The sequence below is a fragment of the Ursus americanus genome, chromosome 23 (genome assembly GCF_024610735.1).
Source record: "Ursus americanus isolate L20-20 chromosome 23, mUrsAme1.1.p, whole genome shotgun sequence".
In the NCBI taxonomy this organism is placed as follows: Eukaryota; Metazoa; Chordata; class Mammalia; order Carnivora; family Ursidae; genus Ursus; species Ursus americanus.
The window spans coordinates 1,054,703-1,078,512 of record NC_142149.1 but is presented as its reverse complement, the minus strand read 5'-3'; the positions used below and the strand labels follow the sequence as shown (position 1 = coordinate 1,078,512).

The following is a 23,810-nucleotide window of genomic DNA, read 5'->3' as shown; positions in this document are numbered from 1 at the left end:
TGGGATCCCGGGGGCGCTGGGGAGCCCCCCCGGGCTTGGGGACTGGCTGGGGGTCGCCGTGTCCCCACCCCTCCGCGGAGTTCTCCGCGAACCGCGAGGGCCGGGTTCGGGGCGGGCCCGCGCCCCCCGCGCCCCCCGCCGGCCGCGCTCGGCTGTCTCCGCGCCCGGCGCTCGGCGGCGCTCGGCTGTCTCCGGCCGCTCGGCTCGGCTCGGGTCCGCGGCCGCTGCGGCGCCGGGCATTTCTCCGCAGCTCGGCTCGCGGCCGCGCCCGCCCGGCCCGCGCCCATGCAGGCCATCAAGTGCGTGGTGGTCGGCGACGGGTGAGTGCGCGGCGCGGAGGCCGCGGGGACCCTGCCCCGGCCGAGCGCGCGGCTCCGGGGCGGCGGGGCGGGGTCGGGTGGGGCGGCCCTGTCGCCCCGACGCCCCTACCGCGCGCGCCCTGGGGCCGGGCTGGGGCCGGAGGGCGCGCCGGGGCGGGGTCCCCGCGGGCCGCGCGGCGCGGGCCTGCCGCCCAGGCCCACCTGATGCTCCCGGGCCGCCGCCTGGCCTCCTGGTGGGTGGGGCCAGGCCTCTCACCTGGACCGAGCCCTCCGCCGGTCCCACCCTCCCGGGAGCCGCGATCTGGGAGCCCGCTCGCCCCCCGCCCTGCAGCTCTGCTGGGCCGGGACCCCCGTCCCCGCCTGCGGGTCCCCGGGAGGGGGCTGCCCTTGCTGGGCAGAGGGCCGAGCCTTGGCGCGGGAGCAACGTGGGCTCGCCCTGTGTCCGCAGCGCCGTGGGGAAGACCTGCTTGCTGATCAGCTACACGACCAACGCCTTCCCGGGAGAGTACATCCCCACCGTGTGAGCGCTCGGGCGGGCGTGTCTGGGCCGGCCCGTCTCAGGGCTCCCCTGGGCGTCGGGGCCAGCCTCCCTGGGGCGGGGGCAGGGTGCCGCCCCAGAGCTGGCTGACAGTGCTGCTCTGCCGGGCAGTTTCGACAACTATTCCGCCAACGTGATGGTGGACGGGAAGCCGGTCAACCTGGGGCTGTGGGACACGGCCGGGCAGGAAGACTACGACCGCCTGAGGCCGCTCTCCTACCCCCAAACTGTAGGTGACAATGGCGGCGGCCGGGGAGCTGGGGGGCTTGGGCGGGGTCCTTGAGGTCCTCCTGTAGGGGTGGGGGAGCAGGGGCCGCTCGGAGGTCCCTGACCACTCCCACCTGGGCCCCCTCACCCTTCCTCCCCAGGACGTCTTTCTGATCTGCTTCTCCCTGGTGAGCCCGGCGTCCTTTGAGAATGTGCGAGCCAAGGTAGGCTGTGCTGCCGGGAGGGCCTGTCTGCAGGAGAGGGGATTGTCCAGAGGACTGTCCCTGGGGGTGGGGGATCTCTTGCCTGAAGACCTTAGGTCATTTGCCCTTTGGAGGCAGAGAGGGTCCCTGTGTTGCTTGGGTCTGAAGGTGACCCAGGGGAGGGATAAAGGAGCAGAGGTGGGGTAGGGATGCTGAGTGAGGCTCTCAGAGCAGGGAGGGCTGATAGGCCCTTGAAACTTCCTGGTAGGTATTTCTGTCCTCGGTCGTTTTCCCACCAAGCCCACTGGCCGCTTCCTGAAGCAGGAAGGGCTCGGTGTGGATCCAGGGACTGAGATGAAGGGACCCTTAGGAGCCATGGCCTGCTGCGGGCATGGCTTCAGGGGAAGCCCCCAGGTGTAGGGGTCAGAGCCTCCGTCCCCACAGTGGTACCCAGAGGTGCGACACCACTGCCCCCACACGCCCATCCTCCTGGTGGGCACCAAGCTGGACCTCCGTGACGACAAGGACACCATCGAACGGCTGCGGGACAAGAAGTTGGCACCTATCACCTACCCCCAGGGCCTGGCCATGGCCCGTGAGATTGGTGAGTGGCCACTGTGGGGCCTTCGGGTGGGGGCAGGAAAGAAGGGGCGGAAGGCATGCTCTGGAGGGCCCCCACCCGTGCTGACCCCCTCCTTGCATTCCCCCGACCACCGTCACTGCCCCCTCCCGCACTACCCCCTCCCTTACTGTCCTCCCCCTCGCTGACTCCCATCCTCAGCGTCCCCTACCCTCGCTGCTCCCAGGCTCTGTCAAGTACCTGGAGTGCTCAGCCCTCACTCAGCGGGGCCTGAAGACCGTGTTTGACGAGGCCATCCGGGCTGTGCTCTGCCCACCCCCGGTGAAAAAGCCGGGGAAGAAGTGCACGGTCTTCTAGAGCCTGGTTCTAGAGAAGCAGCCCCGCCCGCCCGTGTTTGCTGTCGTGTTGAGATGTGGTGTCCCTGAGTCTGCTGTGGGGGAGTGGTGTGGGTGGGGAGGGGGAAGAAGCATGGGGACGAGGCCACCACTCCTGGGGACAGGGCTGGGGCAATGGAGTCCTGTCTGCTCTGTCTCCTCTTTCTGGGGGCACAGCTCCAGCTTGACCTGGACCCCACGGGAGGCTGGAAGGGAGCAGGGTCTCCCTCAGGCTGTAGGGGCGGGTCCAGGGCAGCCCCAGGATGGGCTTCCTGATGGGGGAGGTTGGGGGGATGGGTCCTGTTCTTGCGCCCCAGGATGGGGTGGCCCTTACTTCTTTTATACAATAAACATTCTCCACCAACATCTCCTGTTTGGGTACTTGTCTGTCTGGCCTGGGGTGCTTTGCCCCTAACCTCCCCCATAGAGAATAGAGGGGTGAGCTTGACCCTACATGCTGGGCAAAAGGAGAAAAAGACCTTGCTCAACTGTGTCCGTTCCCGAAGGACGGAACCCGGACCAAAGCGGGAGTAAGGGCATGCAGCCCCTTTGGGGTGAAGAAAGCCCCCGTCCTACTGACTCCAGGCCTCTGAGAGGGGCACACCCAGGGAGTGAGGTGGGCTTCGGACCCGCAGCTCCCAGGTGTGGTGAGGGGACAGCCTGCAGTCAGGGCCCACCAAGCCCTAGAGAGCCCCTGGCAGGACTGTCCTAGCAGCCTCTCCCCTAGCGCCCCACCACCCACTAAGGCGGGGTGACACTGAGCCGAGTATTCAGGAAGAGAAGTGGTCAGGAGGAAAGGCATCCAGTGTAGACAGAGTGTAGAGGTCAAGCACGGTTCAGAGAGCAGGGAAGGGGGCAGTCTGTCATGGCTGAAGTCACACATAGTGGGAGGTGAGCCGCGGTCAGCCTGGGAGGGCCCTGGGAGTCACGGTCCAGGAGCTCGGACTTCACCTCCGAAGCCACAGGGCACGCTCCAGGCAGACACGTGCTTAGAAGCCGGTGCCTCCCTGCGGCGTGCAGAGCAGGCCCGAGCTAGCTCGGGAGAGCCGACTGCGAGATCTTTGGGAATTTTGCTAGCCGTTGCTGAACAGCCATTTTGTTGCTGTTGTTGTTTTTTAAATATTTTATTTATTAGAGAGAGAGAGAGAATAAGAGAGAGCATGAGAGGGGGGAGGGTCAGAGGGAGAAGCAGAGGGCCCCATGTGGGACTCGATCCTGGGACTCCAAGATCACGACCTGAGCCAAAGGCAGTCGCTTAACCGACTGAGCCACCCAGGCACCCATTAAATAGCCTTTATTAATTATTATATAAACTTACAATTAGCTATATTAAAAACAAAATCAACAAATACTCCAAACACCCCTAAGTGTTTTTGTGCACAGTGCTATCACCGATGTTTTTGGGGTGTATGCGCACTGTGTGTGTGGTGAGGATGCCACATAAAAGTGGGAGACCTCGGGGCGCGTGGGTGGCTCAGTCCGTTGATCTTCTGACTCTTGGTTTCGGCTCAGGTCACGGTCTCGAGCCCTGTGTCCAGCCCTGTGTCATCAGCTCTGCGCTCAGGAGGGAGTCTGCTTGAGATTCTCTCTCCCCCTCTCTCCCTCCCCCTCTCCTGCTCTCCCGCTTGCACACTGTCTCTCTAAAAATAATCTTAAAAAAAAAAAAAAGGTGGGAGACCGCGCATCTCTCCCCAACTCTGCCCTCAGTGATATCAAATGGGTGGGAGTCTACACCGCGGGAACAAGCAAGTGCCACCACGGGGCTTGATTTACTATTCATCGTCTAGACTTAAAGCAGATTAAACTCACACACGGCAGTCTCGTGCACTCAGTACTTTGTGAATAACTAACTCAAACAGGTGAGAAAATGTTCTTCCAGTATTCGAAAACTATCATCTGATTCAGCAAAGTCTTTCAGATCACTGACAAATAGCCAACCTCCAGCCTCCATCCTTCTGGTTTCCCCTTTGTCTGACCTGTTAACTTTGATGAGAATCAAGCAACACTCATGTCAGGATCACACCCACCAAGCTGGTTGTTAAAAACTCCGTTCTTCTACCCCAACGGCCTCTGGACAGGCCCGAAGGCCACCCTCGGTCAAAGGCACTACCATGCTTAGGAGCTGTGGGAAGGTTCTACCTCCCAGGCCCTGCTAGGGACTTGGCCACGTCTGAAAACCTCAGGCATGGGAGCCAGCCTGCCACCTGGCCTGGGATGTAAGTCGAAGGGCGTCTGCCTACCTGGGACTCCTTCCCACATGCAGCACTGGGCTCTGCATCTCTGGCCACTTGCCAGCCGCCTAGAAATCAGTGTGCCAGCTAGGCAGAAGAATCATGTTTACTGGAGAGATGGGGGGACAGGGGTGGGCTTGGCACAGAGCAGGGGCATGTCAGGTAGAGACTCAGGAAGCCAGGAAGCCCCCATCCACTGGCACAGTGGAACCCGTGGTCATGCTGCTCCGGTCACTCAGCAGGAAAAGGATGATGTCCACCACGTTCTCCACCTCTGCGGGCAGGGCGGAAGGCAGGGCACAGGTGAAGGGGGCTGCCCTTCACCCTTCCCTGCCACTCCTCATGGAGGCAGGCACACGGGCTACCGCAGCGACTCCCCACTGGGCTCTCGCCTGACTCACCAGCAAACTTGCCAAGCGGGATTCGATCCAGCATGGTCTTGGCCTTCTGGGGGTTGCTCCAATTGGTCTGGCCCATGGGGGTCATCACCACCGTGGGGTTCACCGCGTTCACGCGGATCTACACCAGGACAGGCAGGAGGTTAGCAAGGCAAGCTAGGTGCGCAGGGCAGGGGGGCTGAGTGACCGGAGACATCCCAGTGGGGCTCACCTTGTGTGGCCCAAGCTCCAGAGCCATTGCCTTGGTCAACATGTCCATGGCACCCTTGGTGGAGCCTGTGAGGAGAGGCAGGCCTGGAGCCTGAGCTGGCTGCAGGCTTGGGGGTCAGTGGGGTGGGGGCTGGGGTGTAGTTGGGACCTACTCACAGTAGACACTGTGGTTAGTTAGTGCACGCTGTGAGGCCTGGCTGGAGATGTTCACGATGGACCCCGGGGCTCCCCTAGCTATCAAGCCCCTGGCCACGATCTGGAATTGCAGAGGGAGCGTGAGGCAGAACTGGTCACCCACCATTCCCACTCCTGCCCTGAAGGCAGCTCACCTGGGACACTTGGATGACAGCCCGTAGGTTCACGTTGAAGGACCTAGAGGCAGGTGGAGAGACCCTGGTCAGGGACTGCGGCTGCTGCTGCAGGGGGCAGCCCTTGTCCTAGGGTTCCTCCACCCTGGCCGGCTCACGTGTCGTACGCCTCCTTGGTGACCTCCAGGAAGGGCTGCAGCAGCGCCACGCCAGCGTTGTTCACCAGCAGGTCCACAGGGCCCACGTTGCCCAGGGCCTGCTCCGTGGCCTCCCAGTCACCCAGGTCCACACACACGGGTTCCACCCCAGGGCACTGTGTGTAGGGGGGGCACAGCTACCAGAGGCTCCATGCCCAAGGAGGGGCGCAGCTGGGCCTCTGCCACATGAGGCCTTTCAGACCTGCATGGGGAGGGCTTAGAAGTCCCAGAGGGTACAGATCCCTTCTTGGGGTTCAGAATCCGAGGCTGCTGAAGGAGGTGACAGAGGAGCTCACACGGCCCCTGGGCCCCTGGGCTCTTCAGGGCTTAGGGACCTGGAGGCGGCCCCGCTTCTGGCTAGTCCACTTCCTGCACCCTAGCGCCTCATGGGCCTGCAAAGCAGCCATTTCTGCCTCCTTCCAAGCCCAGCGGGCGTCGCCGTTCCTCCGGACGCTGCGCGGCTCAGGGAGGCCGAGGGCCCCGGGAGGGGCTGCTGAGGCCCCTCGGTCAGCCCCAGCACCGGGCGCCTGCGCGTCCGGGCCCAACTGCCCCGCCGCCCCGCCCGCCTCCCGCCGCCCGCTGGGCGGGGACAGGGCGGTGCCTACCTCGCGGACCAGGCTGTCCAGGTCGGCCTGGGTCCGGCTCACGGCCACCACCTGCACACCCGCCGCGTGCAGCGCCTGGACGGTACCGCGCCCGATGCCTGCGGGGAGCGCGGCTCAGTGTGCAGCACCTCACCCCCGCCCCGGGCGCCCGTCGCCCCTGCCCGACCGCTCGCCGCCCCCCCCCGACCGACGGCCACCCCCGGACCCGGCGCCCGCCACCCCCCACCCCGGCCGCCCCGCAGGCCCACCTTTGCCCGCCCCAGTGACGAGCGCCCGGCGGCCCGCGAGCCCCAGCTCCATGGTTAGCTTTCGGTGACTGCGCTCGGCGGCCGCGACACTGCGGGTGGGAGGGCGCGGGGCGGGGCGCGGCGGCCAATCACAGGCGGGTGTCCGGGCTGGGGGCGGGGACATTAAAACAGCCCCTCCCTTAGTGGGGAGACTGGCCTAAGGGCGTGGGGGCGGTGGGGGCGGTGGGGGCGGTGGGGGCGGTGGGGGCGGCGGGTCAACGGGGCGTGAAATCGGGTTAGCAGCCTCCGCGAGCGTTTTTTCCCTGTTTTCCCCAAAGCACAGATGCGGTGGTTAGTGCCAGAATGACCAGTGAAACGGAGAACGCAGCGCTGACGTTACGTGTCTAGTTTCTGAGAAGCGAAGTTTGGTGCGAGGACCGCATGCCTCCCCCCCGCCCCGACCTGGGAGTGGCTCAGGCGGGCTCCCCGGGAGTGCCCCGAGGGGGAGTTTGGACAACTAAATAAGCCCCAAGAAGCCAATGCCAACGAGGTTCCGCTTCAGCCTCGAGGGGGCTGAACCCCGATGTTATCCAGGCCCGCCCACTCGAGCCCACCAGCACTTTACAAAACTTGGGTAGGATAAGAACAGGTAGGATTGGGGTCACCGAGGTGCACAGGGGCCAGCGAGGGCAAGCATTGCTTCCTGAGGCTTTAGGGTCATTTACAGATATATGTGGGAGATACGTATGTGTGCACTGCCTCCCCGTAAGAGCTGGCGAGAAAGCCTAGAGCTGCCTGGAGGGCCTTCTATGGCCAAGAGCGGGGCCTCTGTCACTGGGACTTTGGGCCCCGAGGAATGGACAGGCTGGAGGAGAGGGCAGCCAGGACAGCATAAGGCCCATATCTGAGAAGCCCCTGGAGAATAGCCAAGTTGAGTCCTCCCGCCCAGCCTGGCCCCGCCGTGCTCATCCCCTCTCAGCCCCGCAAACCCTGCCGGAAGCCGAGGAAAGAGCAGCCCCCACCTTAAAGCCCTTCCTGAATTCAAGCACATCTGCTTAGATCCCTGCTGTGGCTTTCCTTTGTGTCCAAATCCTCTAACCTCTCCCGGGATCCCAGTGGGCCAGCTCTGGCACAAACCTTGCTGTGGGAGGCCCTGCAGGCTGGCCGGAAATGCTCTAAGCTGTCCCCACCCCCACCCTGTGCTCTCCGCACCCCCCCCCCCCAGCGGGACCACTGCCTGCAGGACCCCACCCCAGCCCCTCATCTCCTGCGTCCTTGCTCAGGGTTGGAGACTTTTCCAGTCTAGCTGAGTGACCACCTCCGGCCTCATCACGCCCCGGTGCCCTGTAGAGCTCCTGTGCCTGGACTCGGGCCAGGGACACAAGGCAGGGCAGCCGCTGTGGACCCCTTCCCAGCTCGGGCCGCCTTCCCGGGAGCGGTCTTTCGAAGGGAGGTGTTCCTGGAGGTGGAGCTGGATTCCCTTGGGCTGGATAAACTCGACTGGTTCAGCACCCCCTCCCGAACAGCCGGGCTGAGCGCTCCCTCCCATCTTCCCAAGGGATGGCCGACGTCTAGTCCAGATGCCAGACCCCGTAACCTCTCGGACCGGGGGTGGCCGCAGCTGCGCGATGGGGCTGGGCGGCGGGGCCAGCGCCTCCAGGGGAGGGAAGGTGGCTGTAGGCCGCCCTCCGGCCTCTGGCCTCGCCCAGGGCTGACTGGCTGTTTAGGGGAGGGGCTGGACAACAAGGCTGTCTTCTGTGTAAACAAGTCGCAGCCCTCCAGCCACAGGCCCGGGTCGGCGGTGGAATCCGGCTGGCCCTAGGATCCGTCCCCTCACTTCATGGAAAGTGAAATGTGCGCCCCCCACCCCTGGTCCTCCCCTCCCCAGCTTCGCGGCTGCTCCTCCAAAATCCTGGCACGCGTTGGATCCAGGAGAATGGCTTCCATTTATTTTGGCAAATTCAACCAGCACAGCGGAGGACACACCGGGCGGGGGCGACAGGGGCGGGTGGCCAGATACCGGGTCTGGAGGGGAGAGGGGCTGGTGGGGCCGGCAGGGTGAAGGCGTGGTCGGGCGTGGGGCGGAGCCCGGGCGTGGGGCGGGGCCTGGTGGGCCGAGCACCGCCCCCCCGGCTCCCCCGCGCCGGGCGCTCTAGGAGGCCAGGTACCCGGCGTCCACGAGGATGCCCGAGCCGCTGATGGAGGCGCTGCGGTCGCTGAGCAGGAAGAGGATACTGTTGACCACGTCCTCCACCTCTGCGGGGAGCGGCGAGGGTCAGGCGAGCGGGAAGGCGTGGTCAGCGCGGCGCGCCCCGGCCACCCGGGCCGCCCAGGTCGCTCCCGCCGCTCCCGGCAGCCCCTCTGACCTGCAAACTTCTGCAGCGGGTGCCGCTCCTTCAGCTTCCGGGTGAACTCGGGGTCCGTCAAGACTCTCTGGCTCATGGCCGTCGGCACCACCGTGGGGTTCACGGAGTTTACGCGGATCTAGGGCGCGGGGCCGAAGTTGGCCTCAGCAGGTAGATGAGCCCCGCCCCCACAGCCTCTAAGCACCTCCCCCCAACACCTGCGGAATTTGCTGTCCGTGTTCAGTCCGTGGCTGACCCCACTGCCCAGAGCCTGGGGTAGTCCTCAGGCCTGTCCCATACCCTCTGCTGCCCGTTATCGTTGCCAGCCCCAAGCCCTGCTCCACAGCTCCTACCTTGTGCCTGCATCCCCCTTCTGTGACCCCCCCACCCCTGTTCCCCAGGGGCCCCTTCCCATGCCCACCTTGTATGGTCCCAGCTCTGCGGCCATGACTTTGGTGAGTGTGGTCATTGCGCCCTTGGTGGAGCCTGTGGAGGGCAGACAGCACTGAGGATCCCGTAGGGATTCAGCCTCCTTTGCACAGAGGCTAAGCCCAGGAGCCCAGCATCTCCCGCATGGAATGGGGGGTACAGGCTGGGCAGAGGGACTCACTGTAGACAGCTAGGTTGGGAAAGGAGACATGGGCCACCACGCTGGAGACGTTGACAATGGAGCCAGGCACTCCTCGCTGGATCAGCCCCCGGGCCACGATCTAGAAGCCAAGAGAGGGGCAGCGTGACCCCGTGGCACTCCCACCTGGGCCTTGCCCTCCCACTGGCTCACCTGGGATACTTGGAACACGGAGCGCAGGTTCACACTGAGGGTCCTGGGGGAGGGTAGACAGTCAGATGGTCCAAGGCCACATCTGCCCCAGGTCCTCAGCCACCCCTCCCCAGTCCACCTGCTCTCCCACTCCCCACCTGTCCAAGGCCTCTTTGGTGACCTCCAGGAAGGGCTGCTTTATCGCCACAGCAGCGTTGTTCACCAGCAGGTCCACAGGGCCCACGTTGCCCAGGGCCCGCTCCGTGGCCTCCCAGTCACCCAGGTCCACACACACGGTCTCTATCCCGGGGCACTGTGGAGAGGCATTGGTCAGTGATCAAGGAGGTAGTCCCTGCAGGCTCATGAGGCACCAGAGGGTGTGGGGGGCAGGCTTGGGCCACGGCGGGGCTGCATGCCTTACCTCCTTGGAGAGGCTGACCAGGTCAGTGTTGGTGCGGCTCACGGCTATCACTTTGGCTCCCAGAGCATGCAGGGCCTTCACAGTGTCCCTCCCGATCCCTGCAGGGGTGCACCAGGTGAGCAGATGGCCCAGCACATCTGGGTCAAGGCTGAGGACTGAGGCTGCAGCCCCCTCCATTTGGGAAAGGGCAGTGAGAGGGTGCTGGGCAGAGAATGGACACCAAGGGGTAACTGGTGGTCTGAGTCAGAGGCTCGGCCAGCCAGGGTCTGGCCAAGGGAGGCCCCAGAGAGGAGTTCCTTCCCACTGGGCCCAGGGAAGAGGCCCTAGCTGCATCTCTGAGCCTGAGGGCCACCATCTAGGGGCAGGGGTCTTGCACTGACCAGGGAGTGGCCAGTGTCCTGTCCCAGGGCAGCCTGCTGGGTGGTAACATCAGGCTGCGCTCAGGTCCAGGGGTTGTCGGAGGTGTGGTAAGGGGATAATTGCTGGCGGGCTGGTCTGTGACGGGCATGGAGGGACCCAGACCCCAACACAGGCCTGTGAGGCTTCGGGACCCACCTTACTGTCTACCTGGCTCCTCCTGCACCCTCACCTGCCCTGCTCACACCCACCTTTCCCTGCCCCTGTCACCAGGGCCTGCAGGCTGCTGAAATTCAGCTGCATGGTGCTGACTCTGTGCCTCTGTCCAGCGGGAGAGGAGGGCATGGAGGTTTTAAAGGCCTGGGGCGGGCCGTTCTGGGGGTGTCGAGGCAGGGAGGCTGGGGGCACAGGGCAGGGGCGGGGCGTCACACAGCTTCTGTTTCCTTGTTCACAGGGATCTGCCGCTCTCCCCACCCACAATCCAAAGGTGCTGGCCAAAAGCTCCACCCTGAGTTTGGAAAAGGAAATAGAAGTAAACCCTGGACTGGGGGCATGCCCCTCTTTGGCTGCTGGGGACAGATGGCCTGGAGCTGACCCCGGCATGATAGCAAAGGCACACTGGGCTTGAGGCTGGTATCGTGCCCTTGATCCCTGTGGATTCTGATGGTGATTCCACTTCTGGGGATAAGTCCAAGTCCTGAGTGCCGTCCGGTCCTGTGTCACAGGTCTCGCAGGACCAAAGCCACTGTCCAGAGGTCCGGAGTTCAGGGCAGGGCACATGACCCTCCTCCAGGCCCTCCAGGTGGGACCCTGACACGCAGGTGAGCCCTTGCCGCCTCTCCCTCCTCACTCTGGCCTGGCCGGACCCCAGGTGCGGTCCCAGGAAGAGAGGCTCCTGTCCTGGAGCGCATCCTGCCTCTCGGAGACCTCCTCAACTCCCGGAGGCCCAGGTGGGCTTGCCCTCTGGGCACGTCCTTGACCTTCTGAATCACCAGGGAGTAAAATGGAGGAAATCCTTGCCCTGGGCATGACATAGCACATGAAATCCTGGCTTTCTTCCCAGACACATTTTGAAATCCACTCCCAAGAGGGACTCAGGTTGCCGGCTGTGGGGGTGGAACAGTCAGTCCTGTGCACAGCAAGGCCCCCAAAGCGCGTGTTGGAGCCATGCCTGGGAAGCACGGTTGTGCGGCGTAGGGCTGAGCCCTCGTCGTCTACAATGGGACCCGCAGGTCTCGTCCGAGATCCCCAGGATGGAGTGCACCTGCCCCCAGCCGTCCCAGAGCCTTGGGAGCTGGCTTCCACCTGGTCTGGAGGACAGCCCCCAGCCCCGCCCGCCGTTTCGGCCTTGCAGAAGGCCCTTTGGGGAGTGTTCTCCCACAGACCCACATGTCACAAAGAGCCCCTGCTTCCAAATCAAACCCCCCACCATGTGCCCCACCCCTCCAAGGCCACTACCACATTCCTGACACAGTTCAAATGCTACAGATAATTTTTATTTTGAAATAATTCAGAATTGCAAGGATGCTGCAAACTTGTCTCCCCCTGAGCCATTTCAGAGTAAAACTAGCACCCCATCACCCCCAAGTAGCTTCATGTCTGCTTCCTTCCAACACAGACTTTATCCTACACAGGCGCGAGCACGCACAGGCACGCACGCACGCCAGGAGACTAATACCACGTGTCCCCACCATGCGTCCTCGGCTCCGTTCCGGTCTCATAAATTATCCCAGGGATGTTCTTTTCAAAAAGAACAGCTTCGGGGCGCCTGGGTGGCACAGCGGTTAAGCGTCTGCCTTCGGCTCAGGGCGTGATCCCGGCGTTCTGGGATCGAGCCCCACTTCAGGCTCCTCCGCTATGAGCCTGCTGCTTCCTCTCCCACTCCCCCTGCTTGTGTTCCCTCTCTCGCTGGCTGTCTCTATCTCTGTCAAATAAATAAATAAAATCTTAAAAAAAAAAAAAAGAACAGCTTCATTGAGGTATAATTGACATACACGGTCAACAAAAATTCACCTGAGGAAATTTTAAAGATCTAATTGGCTTTCTCAATTTGTGGATTAGGCATCTTCCCATCTAGCGAGTAGAGAGGAACTCCACTGAGCAGCAGAAGAGGAGAGGTTTTTAAAGGAAGAGAGGGACAGGGAAGAAGGAAATTATTAGCAAAGGATGCCTCACGTCAGGCAAGGTGGTTCTCCCAAGGGGAGCAGACACTTCGGAGTGCTGACCGGACATTCCCAGGTTGACTGGTTCAAGGGTCCCTGACATGAGTGACTACTGTTTGGGTCCGTGGTTTTCGTTTTCTTTTCTTTCTTTCTTCTTTCTTTCTTTCTTTCTTTCTTTCTTTCTTTCTTTCTTTCTTTCTTTCTTTCTTTCAAGATTTTATTTATTTATTTGACAGAGACAGAGACAGCCAGCGAGAGAGGGAACACAAGCAGGGGGAGTGGGAGAGGAAGAAGCAGGCTCATAGCGGAGGAGCCTGATGTGGGGCTCGATCCCGTAACGCCGGGATCACGCCCTGAGCCAAAGGCAGACGCTTAACGACTGCGCCACCCAGACGCCCCTCTTTTTTTTTTTTTAAGATTTTATTTATTTATTCATCACAGAGAGAGCAGAAGCAGGGGGAGAGGCAGGCAGAGAGAGAAGCAGACTCCTCGCTGAGCAGGGAGCCCGATGTGGGGCTCGAACCCAAGACCATGGGATCATGACCTGGGTTGAAGGAAGCCGTTTCACTGACTGAGCTGCCCAGGTGTCCCTGGGCCCGTGGTTTTCTTTTTAGCAACACTGAACTGCACAGGTTCAGTGTAGACGACCGGAGGAGTTGGGGCGTAGGCAAACCCCGGGGGAACCACCCCTACAGCGAAGGTCATAAACGCATGCATCACCTCCCGGGTCCCTGGCGTCCCGTCGCTCTGTGTTTGCAGGCAGCGCATGTGGCCGGAGACCCTGCCCCCACAGCGTTCTGGGAGGACTGTCTACACCTCAGGGCATCCCTGGAACTCACTCCTCTTGCCTGAAACTCCCCGTGTCAGTTCTGTGTGGTGAAAGGGTCCAGTCCAGGCTCACCTCCCTCACTCCAGAACACTCCTCAGTCTTTCCTTGACCTTTATGACCTTGGCATTTCCAGAGACTAGAGGCCAGTTCTTTTGCAGAAAGTCCGTCAGCTGGGCCTTGCGCAGTGTTCTCTCGTGGTTAGGTGCTCGTGTCTCCGTCAGGGGCTCCAGAGAAGGGCACCGCGTCTCACAGCACGCGGTCAGCTGGTGCCACGCGGACCCGTCTCACTGCCGGTGATGTTAGCTCTGATCGAGGGGTGAGAGCTTTGACCACCTCAAGCACAGCATTGTCCTTCCCCTTCATATCTGTCCTCTGAACCCCAGGGGCAAAACCGGGTGGCTAGGGTCCACCCAGTGCACCCACCACAGTGCGTTTGACTTAACCTCCAAGTAAAGCCAGTAACAAAATCTAACATCATTCAGCCAACAGCCCACAACAGACACGTGCTCGCCTAGACAGGCTGGAACCACACCAGAAACTTAGCCCCTACCGGCTCGGCTTACGGCAGGCGGGGTGGGAACGGGCAGAGAGGACAGAATGGGCCAGCATGCACACAGACGTGCCCCAGTAACGAGGAGCTGACGACAGCTCCTGGTCTCATGGTCACCACTACCGTTCCCCTTACACCACGGCACACTGCCTTGCACGGCTGGCCCAGGCTTCTCGCCCGCGGGAGGAAGAGCTCTGCCTGCCCGCCTTCTGACTACTGCCACGTGTGGCAATCACCACCAAGCCATCTTTGGGACTGGGTTCCTCCACTGAGCTCAGGAAGCCCAGCTCAGAGGCAGCCGTCCCCACCAAACGCTCTGGCTGCAGAGAAGAGCCCGTCCTGAAGTTATTTCTCAAAAGGGGTGCTGAGCAGTGCACCCCTGGGCTCTCCCGGCTGGGAGAGCGGGGCTCACGGGACCATTCCAACCCCCCTGCGCCCTGGGTGCCCTCCTGCCCAGCAAGCCACGGAGCCTGGCATTTCCAGGTGGTTTGCAGGGCGTCCTTGTGTCCGGGCCCCAGGCTGCGGGGCAAGTGCTTAGGGGGCCCCGCCCGCCGCAGGAGGACCCGCAGCAGCTTCACGGCCCGCTCCGGGAGACTGCTCAGGGCTCTCCCGGAAAAGAGCCGCTGGGCTCCTGGGACCCTTCGTGGAGCCGGGCGCGCGTCACCCTGTCCCGCCCGCACGGAGCTCCAGGACCGAGCTTCAGTGGGTGGTGCAGCCGCTTTCACGAGCGTCCCTGGGGCCTGCAGGGTCGTTCGCACAGTCATTTGGTCATTCGGGGTGAGACTGAGTGAGCGTCTGCAGAGGGTCAGCGCTTCTTCTAGACGGCCACGGATACTCAGGTCCCTTATGCAGGCCCTGGGCTGGGACGTCCCTTCCCCTGTGTCTCCAGCGCCGAGAGAAGCAGCCGGCACCCCTCGCTGCACCGCCGCACCCCTGCCGAGGAGCCCTGGCACTGCTGCGGGGGGCGCGGGATGCACATACAGCCCACCGTGGCCAGCAGAGCAGGCAGCAGCCAGACTCGGGGTCCAGCCTGCTGTGGGGTCCCAGCTGCTGCCTGAGTCTCTCGGAGCCTGGGACCCGCAGGCCCCGCAGGCAAGAGACAGAGCCCGGGCAGAGGGACAGGGCAGCCGGAAGGCCTCCCGCAGCCTCATGCATGCCCCCCAGATGCCCCCGCAGGCACACCACGCTCGCGTGCGCACACATGCACACACACGCGTGTGCACACGTGTACACACAGACGTGCACATGCACACGCCCTCACGTGCCCTGACGTCTACATTACTGACTATTTTCTACCCCTGAGATTCCGGGGTCTTCAGTCTCCCAGATCAGCCCTCCCGGGGCTGCCCTCTGCGCTCTGCTCCAGCAGGCCGTGGAGGCTGCCTTCCCAGGGATACGGCTCCGAGGCAGGAGGGTGAGGTGCTTGCAGCCCCGGGCAGCACGTGAAGGGGTCTGCATGCCCAGATCAGCGCTGTGGGGCAAAGAGTCGCCGAGCGCCAGGGCCCTGACATGGGCTCATCTCCAAAAGGAAGGTCATCTGCTCCTCACTGAACAACACGCGGAAGCCCCACAGGCCGGCTTGCGCTCTGGGCTTGGGATGCGTGGGGTGGACCCACCAGGGAAAGGGGCAATGAAACAGGCACAAGAAGGGTGTGACCCAGGCTGTGGCAGGGCCGCCAGCGCAGGGAGCCCCCGCCCGAGGCTCACCTGCATTGCACTAGCTTGCTCGGCAAAGCCACAGCCCTCTTACGCTGTGTGTGGTGGAGAATTACCTACAGAGGGCTCTGGCCCTTGTCTCCGCTCCTGGGATGGGATCGCCAGGCTCCTGCCATGTCCCACCTGACAGGCACGTCTCGGTTTGCCTGGGGGCCTCGGCCACGGGGTAGTCTCGGGGTGATTTATGCTGGGGGCTTCGGGATGCGTTGTATTGGGCCTGACCTCTGGGGAGGCCTGGAGTCTAAAGGTCGTGCAGCCACACAGGCGGTAGGCGATGGAGCTCCCCAAGCCCCTGGACAACCAAGGCTCCGGCAAGCCTCCCTGGTTGGCAATATTTCACGCCTGTTGTCACAGATCGGGACTCCAGGGGGCAGTGGGAAGGTTGGCCCCTCCTGGGTGCCATCCTCTGTCTCTCCCTTTGGTGATTTTCCATATCCATTTGCTGTAAGAAAACTGTAATCCTAAGAACAGCACCTTCTTGACTTCTGTGGATCATTCTAGCGACTTATGGAAACTGAGGGTGTCTGTGAGGTCCCCTGAATTTGTAGCCAGCTGGTCTGTGGGGAGGGTGGCCCTGGGGACCCCGAACTTGCCACTACTGTCTGAGATGAGGGCAGTCTCCTGGGGCTGCTCCCCGGGGCTGCCCATGGCTAAGCTCTCACAAGCCCCGTAATCTCGGGGGCTGGACGCAAGGACACCTCCCCCACTCCCACTATGGCTCGGGGCCGCTGCGCAGGGACTCAGGCAGGTGCAGGCCCCACCGCTGTGTAGCTGCACCATCCGGAACTTGCGCTTTGCCAGGGGCAGCTCTCACGGCCTGCACCAGCTCTTGGAGCCCGCAGCCTGGAAGTGACGTGCATCCCTCCCCCCCGCAGCCATGGCCGGGGCGAGTCTCCCAGTCCCACCTGCACTCAGAGCCACGGGGCCCGTCAGGGAGCAGCTGAATGCTCTCCACCACACCTGGTCCCCCCAGCTGCTGTGGACCAGACAGCACACACATGTGGTCATCACCCGCTCCCACAAACCGCCCGGCCTCTCTGAGCTCGCCAGTGACCGCCCACGGTTCCCAGTCCTTCTCACCTTCTGTTCTCTCTGGAAACCCTCCACGCCGGCCCTCCTCTCTCTTAGCTAATCGCCTGCATCACACAGCCCCTCGCTGTCTGCTCCCAGCCCTGTGCCCCTTGAAGACCCCCCCCCCCCTTCACGAGTGACCCGTCCCTCCTGGTGTCACCAGAGCCTCCCCAGCAGCCTCTCCCTGCTGCTCCAGGAGCTTGCCATTGTCTCTTCTTAAAAGCAAACCAGGGACACCTGGGTGGCTCAGTTGGTGAAGCGTCTGCCTTCCATTCGGGTCCTGACCCCAGGGTCCTGGGATGGAGCCCTGCATCAGGTCCCTGCTCAGCGGGGAGCCTGCTTCTCCTCTCCTGCTCCCTCTGCTTGTGCTCTCTCTGTCTCTGTCAAATGAATGAATAAAATCTTTAAAAAAACCAAAAAACCAGAAACCCCCCACCTGGCCCCACTGGCTGCCACTCGTGTCTTTGCTCTCACTTATAGAAAAACTCCTTGAGAAAAAGCTGATCTCACCAGCTCCTTCCCCAGGAAACCCATGTGAACGGAGCTCCTTGTGTCCAGCCCAGAGGTGCCCCCAGGGCCTGCCTCACTGATGGCCCATTGCACACAGCCTGGGGGCCGCGTGGGGAGGGCAGCCCCGGCACGCATGTGCACATGCCCACGGGCCAACGAGCACACACTTCTGGCCACGGGGATCGGCCGTTGGAGCAGCAGGGCAGGGAGGACAGTGTGGTCAGGGCGCCGAGGGCCTGGGAGAAGGACTCCAGCTTCAAGGGCACAGCAGGTGGTGTGAGGGGGTGGGGGTGGGGAGGCCTCGGGTGCCCAGGGCCTGCCCGGAAAGGCCTGGGCTGCACCTGAACAAAGGTCCTTCCCAAGCCTCCAAGCTAACTTCTCAGGTTTTCTCCTTAAGAGAGAGGGAGGTTTCATTTGCTTTTCCTGTTTCTCAGGGCAAGGAGAGCACCCTTGTGCAGGCCTGCCCGAAACTGGAACTGGCCAGGGCCAGGCCCCAAAGAGGACACTTGAGCAGGGTGGAATGGAGCTAAGTCAGGGCTGGCTGGGGCCAGGGCCAGGTGGGCTCTGAGGGGAGGAGGCTCCCCACCAAACGGCCAGACCCTGGGCACCCTCCAGAAAAGGCTGGGCTCCAGGCTGCACTCAGGAAGGGCATGGGGGCCTCAGGGAGGCCTGGGCACCCGAAAGGCCTGGGAAGGAGGGCCCCCCCTCAAGCCAGATCCCACCCCACTGCCTGGGCTAGACAGTTTCTCAGTTGGGAAGGCTCGACGCCACCTAGAACATTCTGTGACTGGGAGGTGCTGACAGGTGCGGTCCCACAAGTGTATTCTGTGCACCTGCGGAAGTTGGCCAGGCAGGGAGGGGGTGCACGTGGGCACGGGGCCTGGAGACCAAGCCCGTCTCCCAAGCAACGGCACTTCCGTGCCACAAGAGGTGTGGAGGGGGGCCGCCCCTTGTGCCGTTCAGGCTGAGCAAGTGGCTTCTCTCTGAGTGGCACCTGCCTGCTGTGCGACCCAGAGCCATGGCCCTGTCACCACCCAGAGCCCAGAGCCTGCACTGGTTCCAGACCTTTCCTCATGCTCCACTGGCCACCTGTTGCCCACAAGGTCCCACTGGTGGAGGGGACGAGGATCTGCCTGTCCCCAAGGCCAGGTCACCTGCACTCTCATGGCCCGGCTCCCACCCCCACGGCATCTGCTCCGTGACTCCTGACAGCCTGAACCCCAGGAGGGCAGGTGTGCTGTGCTGTCCGCCTCTGTTCCCCCGGCACTGGGCAGAGTGCGCCTCCAATGTGTCTGTGGAGTGAGGAATGAATGAAGGAATGAATGAATGAACGGTGCATTATCTTATTTATTTTTTTAAAGATTTTATTTATTTATTGGGATGCCTGGGTGGCTCAGTCGGTGAAGCGTCTGCCTTTGGCTCAGGTCATGATCCCGGGGTCCTGGGGTCGAGTCCCCGCATTGGGATCCCTGCTCAGTGGGGGAGCCTGCTTCTCCCTCTGCCTGCTGCTCCCCCTGCTTGTGTACTCTCTCTCTCTCTCCCTGACAAATAAAATCACATGAGACACTCCAGGTCAGGCCCCCCCCCCCCCGGCCCCGGGTGTTTGTGCTCCTGGCAGGGAGTGGGATCCTGGGCTTGCACCATCCCAGGAGTTCAGTTTGGAGAGGGCTTTGCTCTGGGTTGTCTGTGAGTCAGTGCCAGGCCTTTCCTGCTTTGAACACCCCCTCTGTGGACAGGTCTGTAGGCTCGTGGGCACCACAGAGAAAGGGCTCCTGCAAAGTTTCCTTTGAGGACCCGGGAGCCAGTCCCTGCATGCTGCCTTCATCAGGCCGCGTGGGACACGCTGCCGTGGTTGGCGTGTTAGCCGCAAACCACAGCTTGTCGATTCTTTTTTTCACCCGCGGCAGCCGCCGGGCGGAGCCTCAGAGGGAGAACGCTGGAGGTGTGTGGAGGGGCTCCGCCCGCCCTGGCTGAGCCTGCGGGGCGCGGAGGCCAGAGCCACGGTGGAGGTTCTGGCCCGCTCGGGGACTCCCACCCCTGCCTGCCTGCACCATCTCCTGAAGGCCCTTGGCCCCACTCTGTCTCAGAAGCTGACTGCTTCACAGCCTGGCGCCGGGGCTTGGAGAATTCCAGGGAGACCTCGGGTATCAGGGTTATTGGGCAGCGGCCCCTTCCTGGAAGCTCCTGGGTCTTTGGGACTGAGCCTGCCGCTAGCTGACAACTTCTCTGGTGGGAAAAGGCCTGAAGCCCCTGCTCCCAACATTATTGGATGATAGCAGAAGGGATACAGTGTAGGGAGAGGGCCTGCCGGCAGGTCTGCTTCGCCAAGAGCCTAGTAAGCTCTTTCCTGAGCTAGCCTGAGGCACAAGGGCTCTGTGTGGGTGAGCGTAAGGCAATGCCCCTGGGAAAAGCCGACTCAGCTACTCCCAGGATTAGGCCTAGGTGGGGGGGCAGGGATGCTGAGCTAGGGAGGTGGCATCAAGCTTCCTGCCTGCGAGCCGCCTCCCTGTGCCTGTCGCCGCACCCTTTGGGAGTTGACCCCAGCCTGCAGGCACAAGGCCCTAAGCACTGAGTCTGGAAGCTGAGGGCCCAGCTATTGGGTCCAGGGTAACTTTCTGGGGTGAGTTTTCTAGGGGTTTCTTGTCCATAGGCCAAGTCACTGGGTTCTCCCATCCCTTGGCCTCTCTCCGTGCCTGGAGAGGACGGTCCCTTCCTCCAGCATTACGGTGTGTCTGCGGAGTCCGACCACCCCCTGGGGAGCTGGCCCAGCTTAGATAAACTTCTGTCTTCTTAGACTGCACTAGACCCTTCCACCAGCTAGTGCTTCCTCAGGAGCAATCATAACTTGGCCCTTGGATCAGAGTGGAACAAGTGAAAACAGACTGAGATTTACAACACACTGTCCTCCCCATAGACTAAAAATCATGCACATTTGCTTCCTGTGGTGATGTTTTCACCGGTTCCCAAACTAGCCTTCCCATTGTGAGTAACTGTGGAGCCTGACAAATATACCCAGTAATTGTGTTCTGGAAATGGTAATAGGCAGCATAAGACTTCCGTCCTTGGTGGATAGAAACCCCTGAGGTTAGACCAACAGATGCTCTGCCTGGGATAACACGTCCCCTGAGGGGCAGGAAGCCAGGATCCAAGCAGAACATGTGGTCCTGCCAAGTGGCCGAGGCAGATCAGGGTCTGAGGCAACTGAAGGGGCTGGAATCTGCAGGGAAAAGAGGAGGCTGTGCCCAGAAGTCTGTGTGTGGTCTCTGCCTGGTTCCTTTCTAGTCCATGGCTGAGAATTGGCTGAACACGTGCAGGATGAGATCACCCAAGAGTGGCTCAGGACAGAACAGAACATCAGTCATGGCCCAGTGCTGGAGACCTGGGAGCTCTGGCCCAGCCACAGTGGACACAGCTCATCAAGGCTGGGCATCCAGCTATGACCTGGAAAGTCTCTATGAGTCAGGGCCACCAGAGGTAGGCTCACTCTCGCTTCTCTCTCAAAAGCCCTAATAAAACACACAGGGGAGACAGTTAGGAGGCTGAGTCACAGTAAGTTAGAGGGCAGGGGAAACACCAGAAGTTTTCTGCAGATAGCCCTAATAAAGCACAAAACAAACTTAAACAAGTTCGAAATGATTAGTCAGTAATTGAGCTGCCTACCAGGACAAGATCCAACACCCTTCAGAGGAAGATAACAAAATCCAGACTGTCTATAGCGTATCGTCTGTAATATCCAGTACACAATGAAAATTTTCTAGGAATGACAAGAAACAGGAAAACATTACCCAGATTCGAGGAAAAAGCAGCCAACTAAAACAAAAATTGTCTTGATTTACTAAACAAGACTTTAAAGCACCTATTATATATGTGTTAAAAAAATTAAAGGAAAATAACATTTTGATGAGTAAACAGAAAATTTTATCATAGAAACAGAAACTATAAAAAAGAATCAAATGGAAATTGTGACTTTAAAAGCACAATAACTAAAAGAAATTCGCTGGGTAGGTTTAACAGCAGATCGTAGGTGTCAGAAAACAGTCTTTAAACTTGAAGGCAGATCAATAGAAACGATACAATCCGAAGAAAGAGAAGAAAACACGAAAGAAAAATGAATAGACCCTCAAGGGTCCGCTGGCTAAGGGGAGGGTCAGATAAATGGCCTAACATGGGGGTAACTGACGTCCCAGCAGAAGAAAATGAGAAGAGAGCTGAAGAACTAACGCCCCAAGTTCCCAAAACTTTGATTAAAGTAATCAACATACAGACCCCAGAGCTCACCGAACCCCAAGCGGGATAAGTGTAAAAAGAATGACACCAAAGTGCATCGTTATCAATCTGATTAAACTAAAGATAAAAGGAGGACGTGGAAAGAGGCCCGAGAAGGAGCATTCATTGCCCAGAGGGAAGTGGGAGCGTGAACGTCACCTCTTCGTAAGCCAACCAGGAGGCCAGGAGGCAGCAAAATGACATCTCCAAAGTGTTAAAAGAAAAAAAAAATCTGTCCATCCAGAAATTCTAGATGCAGCAAAAATATCTCTCAACAATGAGGTGAGGGGCGCCCGGCAGACTCAGTCGGTGGAGCGTGACTCTTGATCTCGGGGTTGTGAGTTCGAGCCCCATGTTGGGTGTAGAGATGACATTTCCAGGTCAACAAAAGCTGAGAGATTCTGTCGCCAGTAGACCTGCAATATAAGAAAGCTAAAGGATGTTCTTTAGCTTGAAGAGAAATGATTCCAGATGATTCCTTGCAGCTACCAGAAGGAGGGAAGAATGTTGGAAATAATACACGCGTTGGAAAATACTCAATACAATTTTTCTTGTCAAAAATTCCTTTAGAAACACTTGACTCTTTAAAATAAAAATAAGAGGGGTGCCTGGCCGGGACAGTCGGGGGAGGAAGCGACTCTTGAGCTCAGGGTCGTGAGTTTGAGCCCCACATTGGGTGTAGAGATGCCTTATTAGGTAAATAAATATTTTAACAACACCCTTGTGAAGTGGCGTATGTAAAAGTACAGAGGAAACAACAGCCCAAAGGGTAACGAGGGTGAAAGAAATTCTACTCTTGCAAGCTTAGTACGTTTGCCAAGTGGTTAATATTGACCCCAAACCCATTTTGATAAATTCAGGACGCATACCGGTAACCATGCCATGCCAACAAAATACTTCTTAGACGCGGCGAAGAAGCCAGACAAGGAAATGAAGTAAAGCATTAAAGCTGCTTGCTTGCCAGCCCCACCCCAGGGAACGTGGGCAAGGATCAATAGAACAAAAAGCAGAAAGAACAAATAGAAAACAGGGCTAACTGGGGAACTTGGACCCAGCTAGACCAACAGCAACATGAGACCTGACCGGACCACACGCGTCCGAGGCAGAGATCGGGACGCCCAGTACAGAAGCAAGAGCACACTCTGTCTACAGACGCCTGACAATCGTCACGGGTGGGTGGAAAGGAAAGACACACTGTGCAGACAGTAAGCACAGAGATGTCTGCCTACAAAACGACACGATGGGGCGCCTCCGGGCTCCGTCGGGAAGCGTCTGCCCGGGCTCAGGACGTGATCCCAGGATGCTGGGATCAGTCGTGCGCATCGGGCTCCCTGCTCAGGGAGCCTGCGTCTCCCTCTGCCTCTCGCTCTCTCTAATCAATGAAATCTTTTTAAAAAAATATGACACACACTTTACAAGAATACAAACACACAGTTAGATCCTGAAACACATGGATAGTTTCCAGGAGGGGTGGGGAGCGGAGGACAGAACTACAAGGAGCAAGTGTGTGAAAAAGAGGGGGGACCTGGCCCGAGCGGGGGAGAGTGAGGAAGTGATTCTTGCACAACTTCGAAGAAAGAAAAACCAAGGAGGAAAGGAAGGGAGGGAAGAGGGAAGGTGGTGGGCAGGAAGAAGGGACAGGGGAGGCGGGAGGGACGGCTGCCCTTACAGGAGGGGGTGCAGTGCCTCCTGGGGGGCCTCCCAAAGCTGTGCATTTTGGGGCTTTTGCTCCTTTCTCCGGGGCACGGGGAAGAGGGGGACAGGTTAGGGGCCCGAGGCCACTCTGTGTGGCTTCAAGCTTCAAATTTATTATTTTACTTTACTTAATTTATTTTATTTATTAAGTAGGCACCACGCCCAGCTTGGAGCCCAACGTGAGGCTTGACCTCAGGACCCCGAGATCAAGACCTGAGCTGAGATCAAGACCTGGGCGCTTACCCGACTGCCCCCCCCACGCCACCTTCTTGCATGAACCCCTCAGGAGCTGCCTGCCCTTCCAGAGCTCTGGCTCAGGTGGGAGCAGGGACGTCGCTGAGGCTCAGGGGCTGGGGGTGGGGGAGGAAAGCCCACCGGCTGGGCCAGAAGGCGGCCAGGGGCGGAGCAGGGCGAGCCCTGGGCCCGGCACAGGTGCAGGGAAGCCCGCTGGAGGCGGCGGCTGTGGCCGGGGTGCGGGAACCCGAGCCCGTGCGCCCCTGCACTGAGGCCAGGACCCCGTGGAGACCCCTCCTCACCACGATGACTCCCCATAACTGAGCTTTCCAAACTTGGCTCTGGCGTCCTGTCCTCGGGGAGACGGAAGACTGCTGCCCCCGCCTGGTGTGCGCCGGGAGCCTGCAGGCCCTGCCTTGTCCCGATTCCTTCTCCTCCTTTCTTCCCCTTTCTGCTCCTTCCAGAGCCTGTGTGCGGCTGCAGGGCTGCCCTCACA

General features: G+C 60.6%; 3 protein-coding genes across 5 annotated transcripts; 1 reads left to right on the top strand and 2 right to left on the bottom strand.

Annotated features, from left to right (window-relative positions):
• The first annotated feature begins 162 nt into the window (after nucleotides 1-162).
• RAC3 (Rac family small GTPase 3) lies at nucleotides 163-2,588 on the top strand. 3 transcript variants are annotated; one of them, XM_045775066.2, is made up of 6 exons: nucleotides 163-320; nucleotides 769-840; nucleotides 970-1,087; nucleotides 1,227-1,289; nucleotides 1,713-1,872; nucleotides 2,075-2,588. In XM_045775066.2, exons 1-6 carry the CDS (start codon nucleotides 286-288, stop codon nucleotides 2,203-2,205), a joined length of 579 nt encoding a protein of 192 aa, XP_045631022.1. In that variant the 5' UTR covers nucleotides 163-285; the 3' UTR covers nucleotides 2,206-2,588. The 3 variants fall into 3 exon arrangements, with proteins under 3 accessions (XP_045631022.1, XP_045631021.1, XP_087710121.1); XM_045775065.2 differs by having other exon boundaries at nucleotides 166-320; nucleotides 2,050-2,588; XM_087853995.1 differs by lacking the exon at nucleotides 163-320 and adding an exon at nucleotides 510-553.
• Nucleotides 2,589-3,501: 913 nt separating this feature from the next.
• LOC123777924 (L-xylulose reductase) lies at nucleotides 3,502-6,566 on the bottom strand. Its single transcript, XM_045774970.2, has 8 exons — nucleotides 6,420-6,566; nucleotides 6,172-6,269; nucleotides 5,528-5,682; nucleotides 5,391-5,433; nucleotides 5,218-5,317; nucleotides 5,063-5,127; nucleotides 4,855-4,972; nucleotides 3,502-4,727 (listed from the first exon to the last, which is right to left on the bottom strand). The coding sequence occupies exons 1-8, from the start codon at nucleotides 6,469-6,471 to the stop codon at nucleotides 4,624-4,626; spliced, it is 735 nt and encodes a 244-aa protein (XP_045630926.1). The 5' UTR covers nucleotides 6,472-6,566; the 3' UTR covers nucleotides 3,502-4,623.
• A 1,759-nt stretch (nucleotides 6,567-8,325) lies between these two features.
• On the bottom strand, nucleotides 8,326-10,681 carry LOC123777923 (carbonyl reductase [NADPH] 2-like). Its single transcript, XM_045774969.2, has 8 exons — nucleotides 10,533-10,681; nucleotides 9,925-10,022; nucleotides 9,662-9,816; nucleotides 9,525-9,567; nucleotides 9,354-9,453; nucleotides 9,165-9,229; nucleotides 8,765-8,882; nucleotides 8,326-8,654 (listed from the first exon to the last, which is right to left on the bottom strand). Exons 1-8 carry the CDS (start codon nucleotides 10,624-10,626, stop codon nucleotides 8,551-8,553), a joined length of 777 nt encoding a protein of 258 aa, XP_045630925.2. The 5' UTR covers nucleotides 10,627-10,681; the 3' UTR covers nucleotides 8,326-8,550.
• Nucleotides 10,682-23,810: the final 13,129 nt, after the last annotated feature.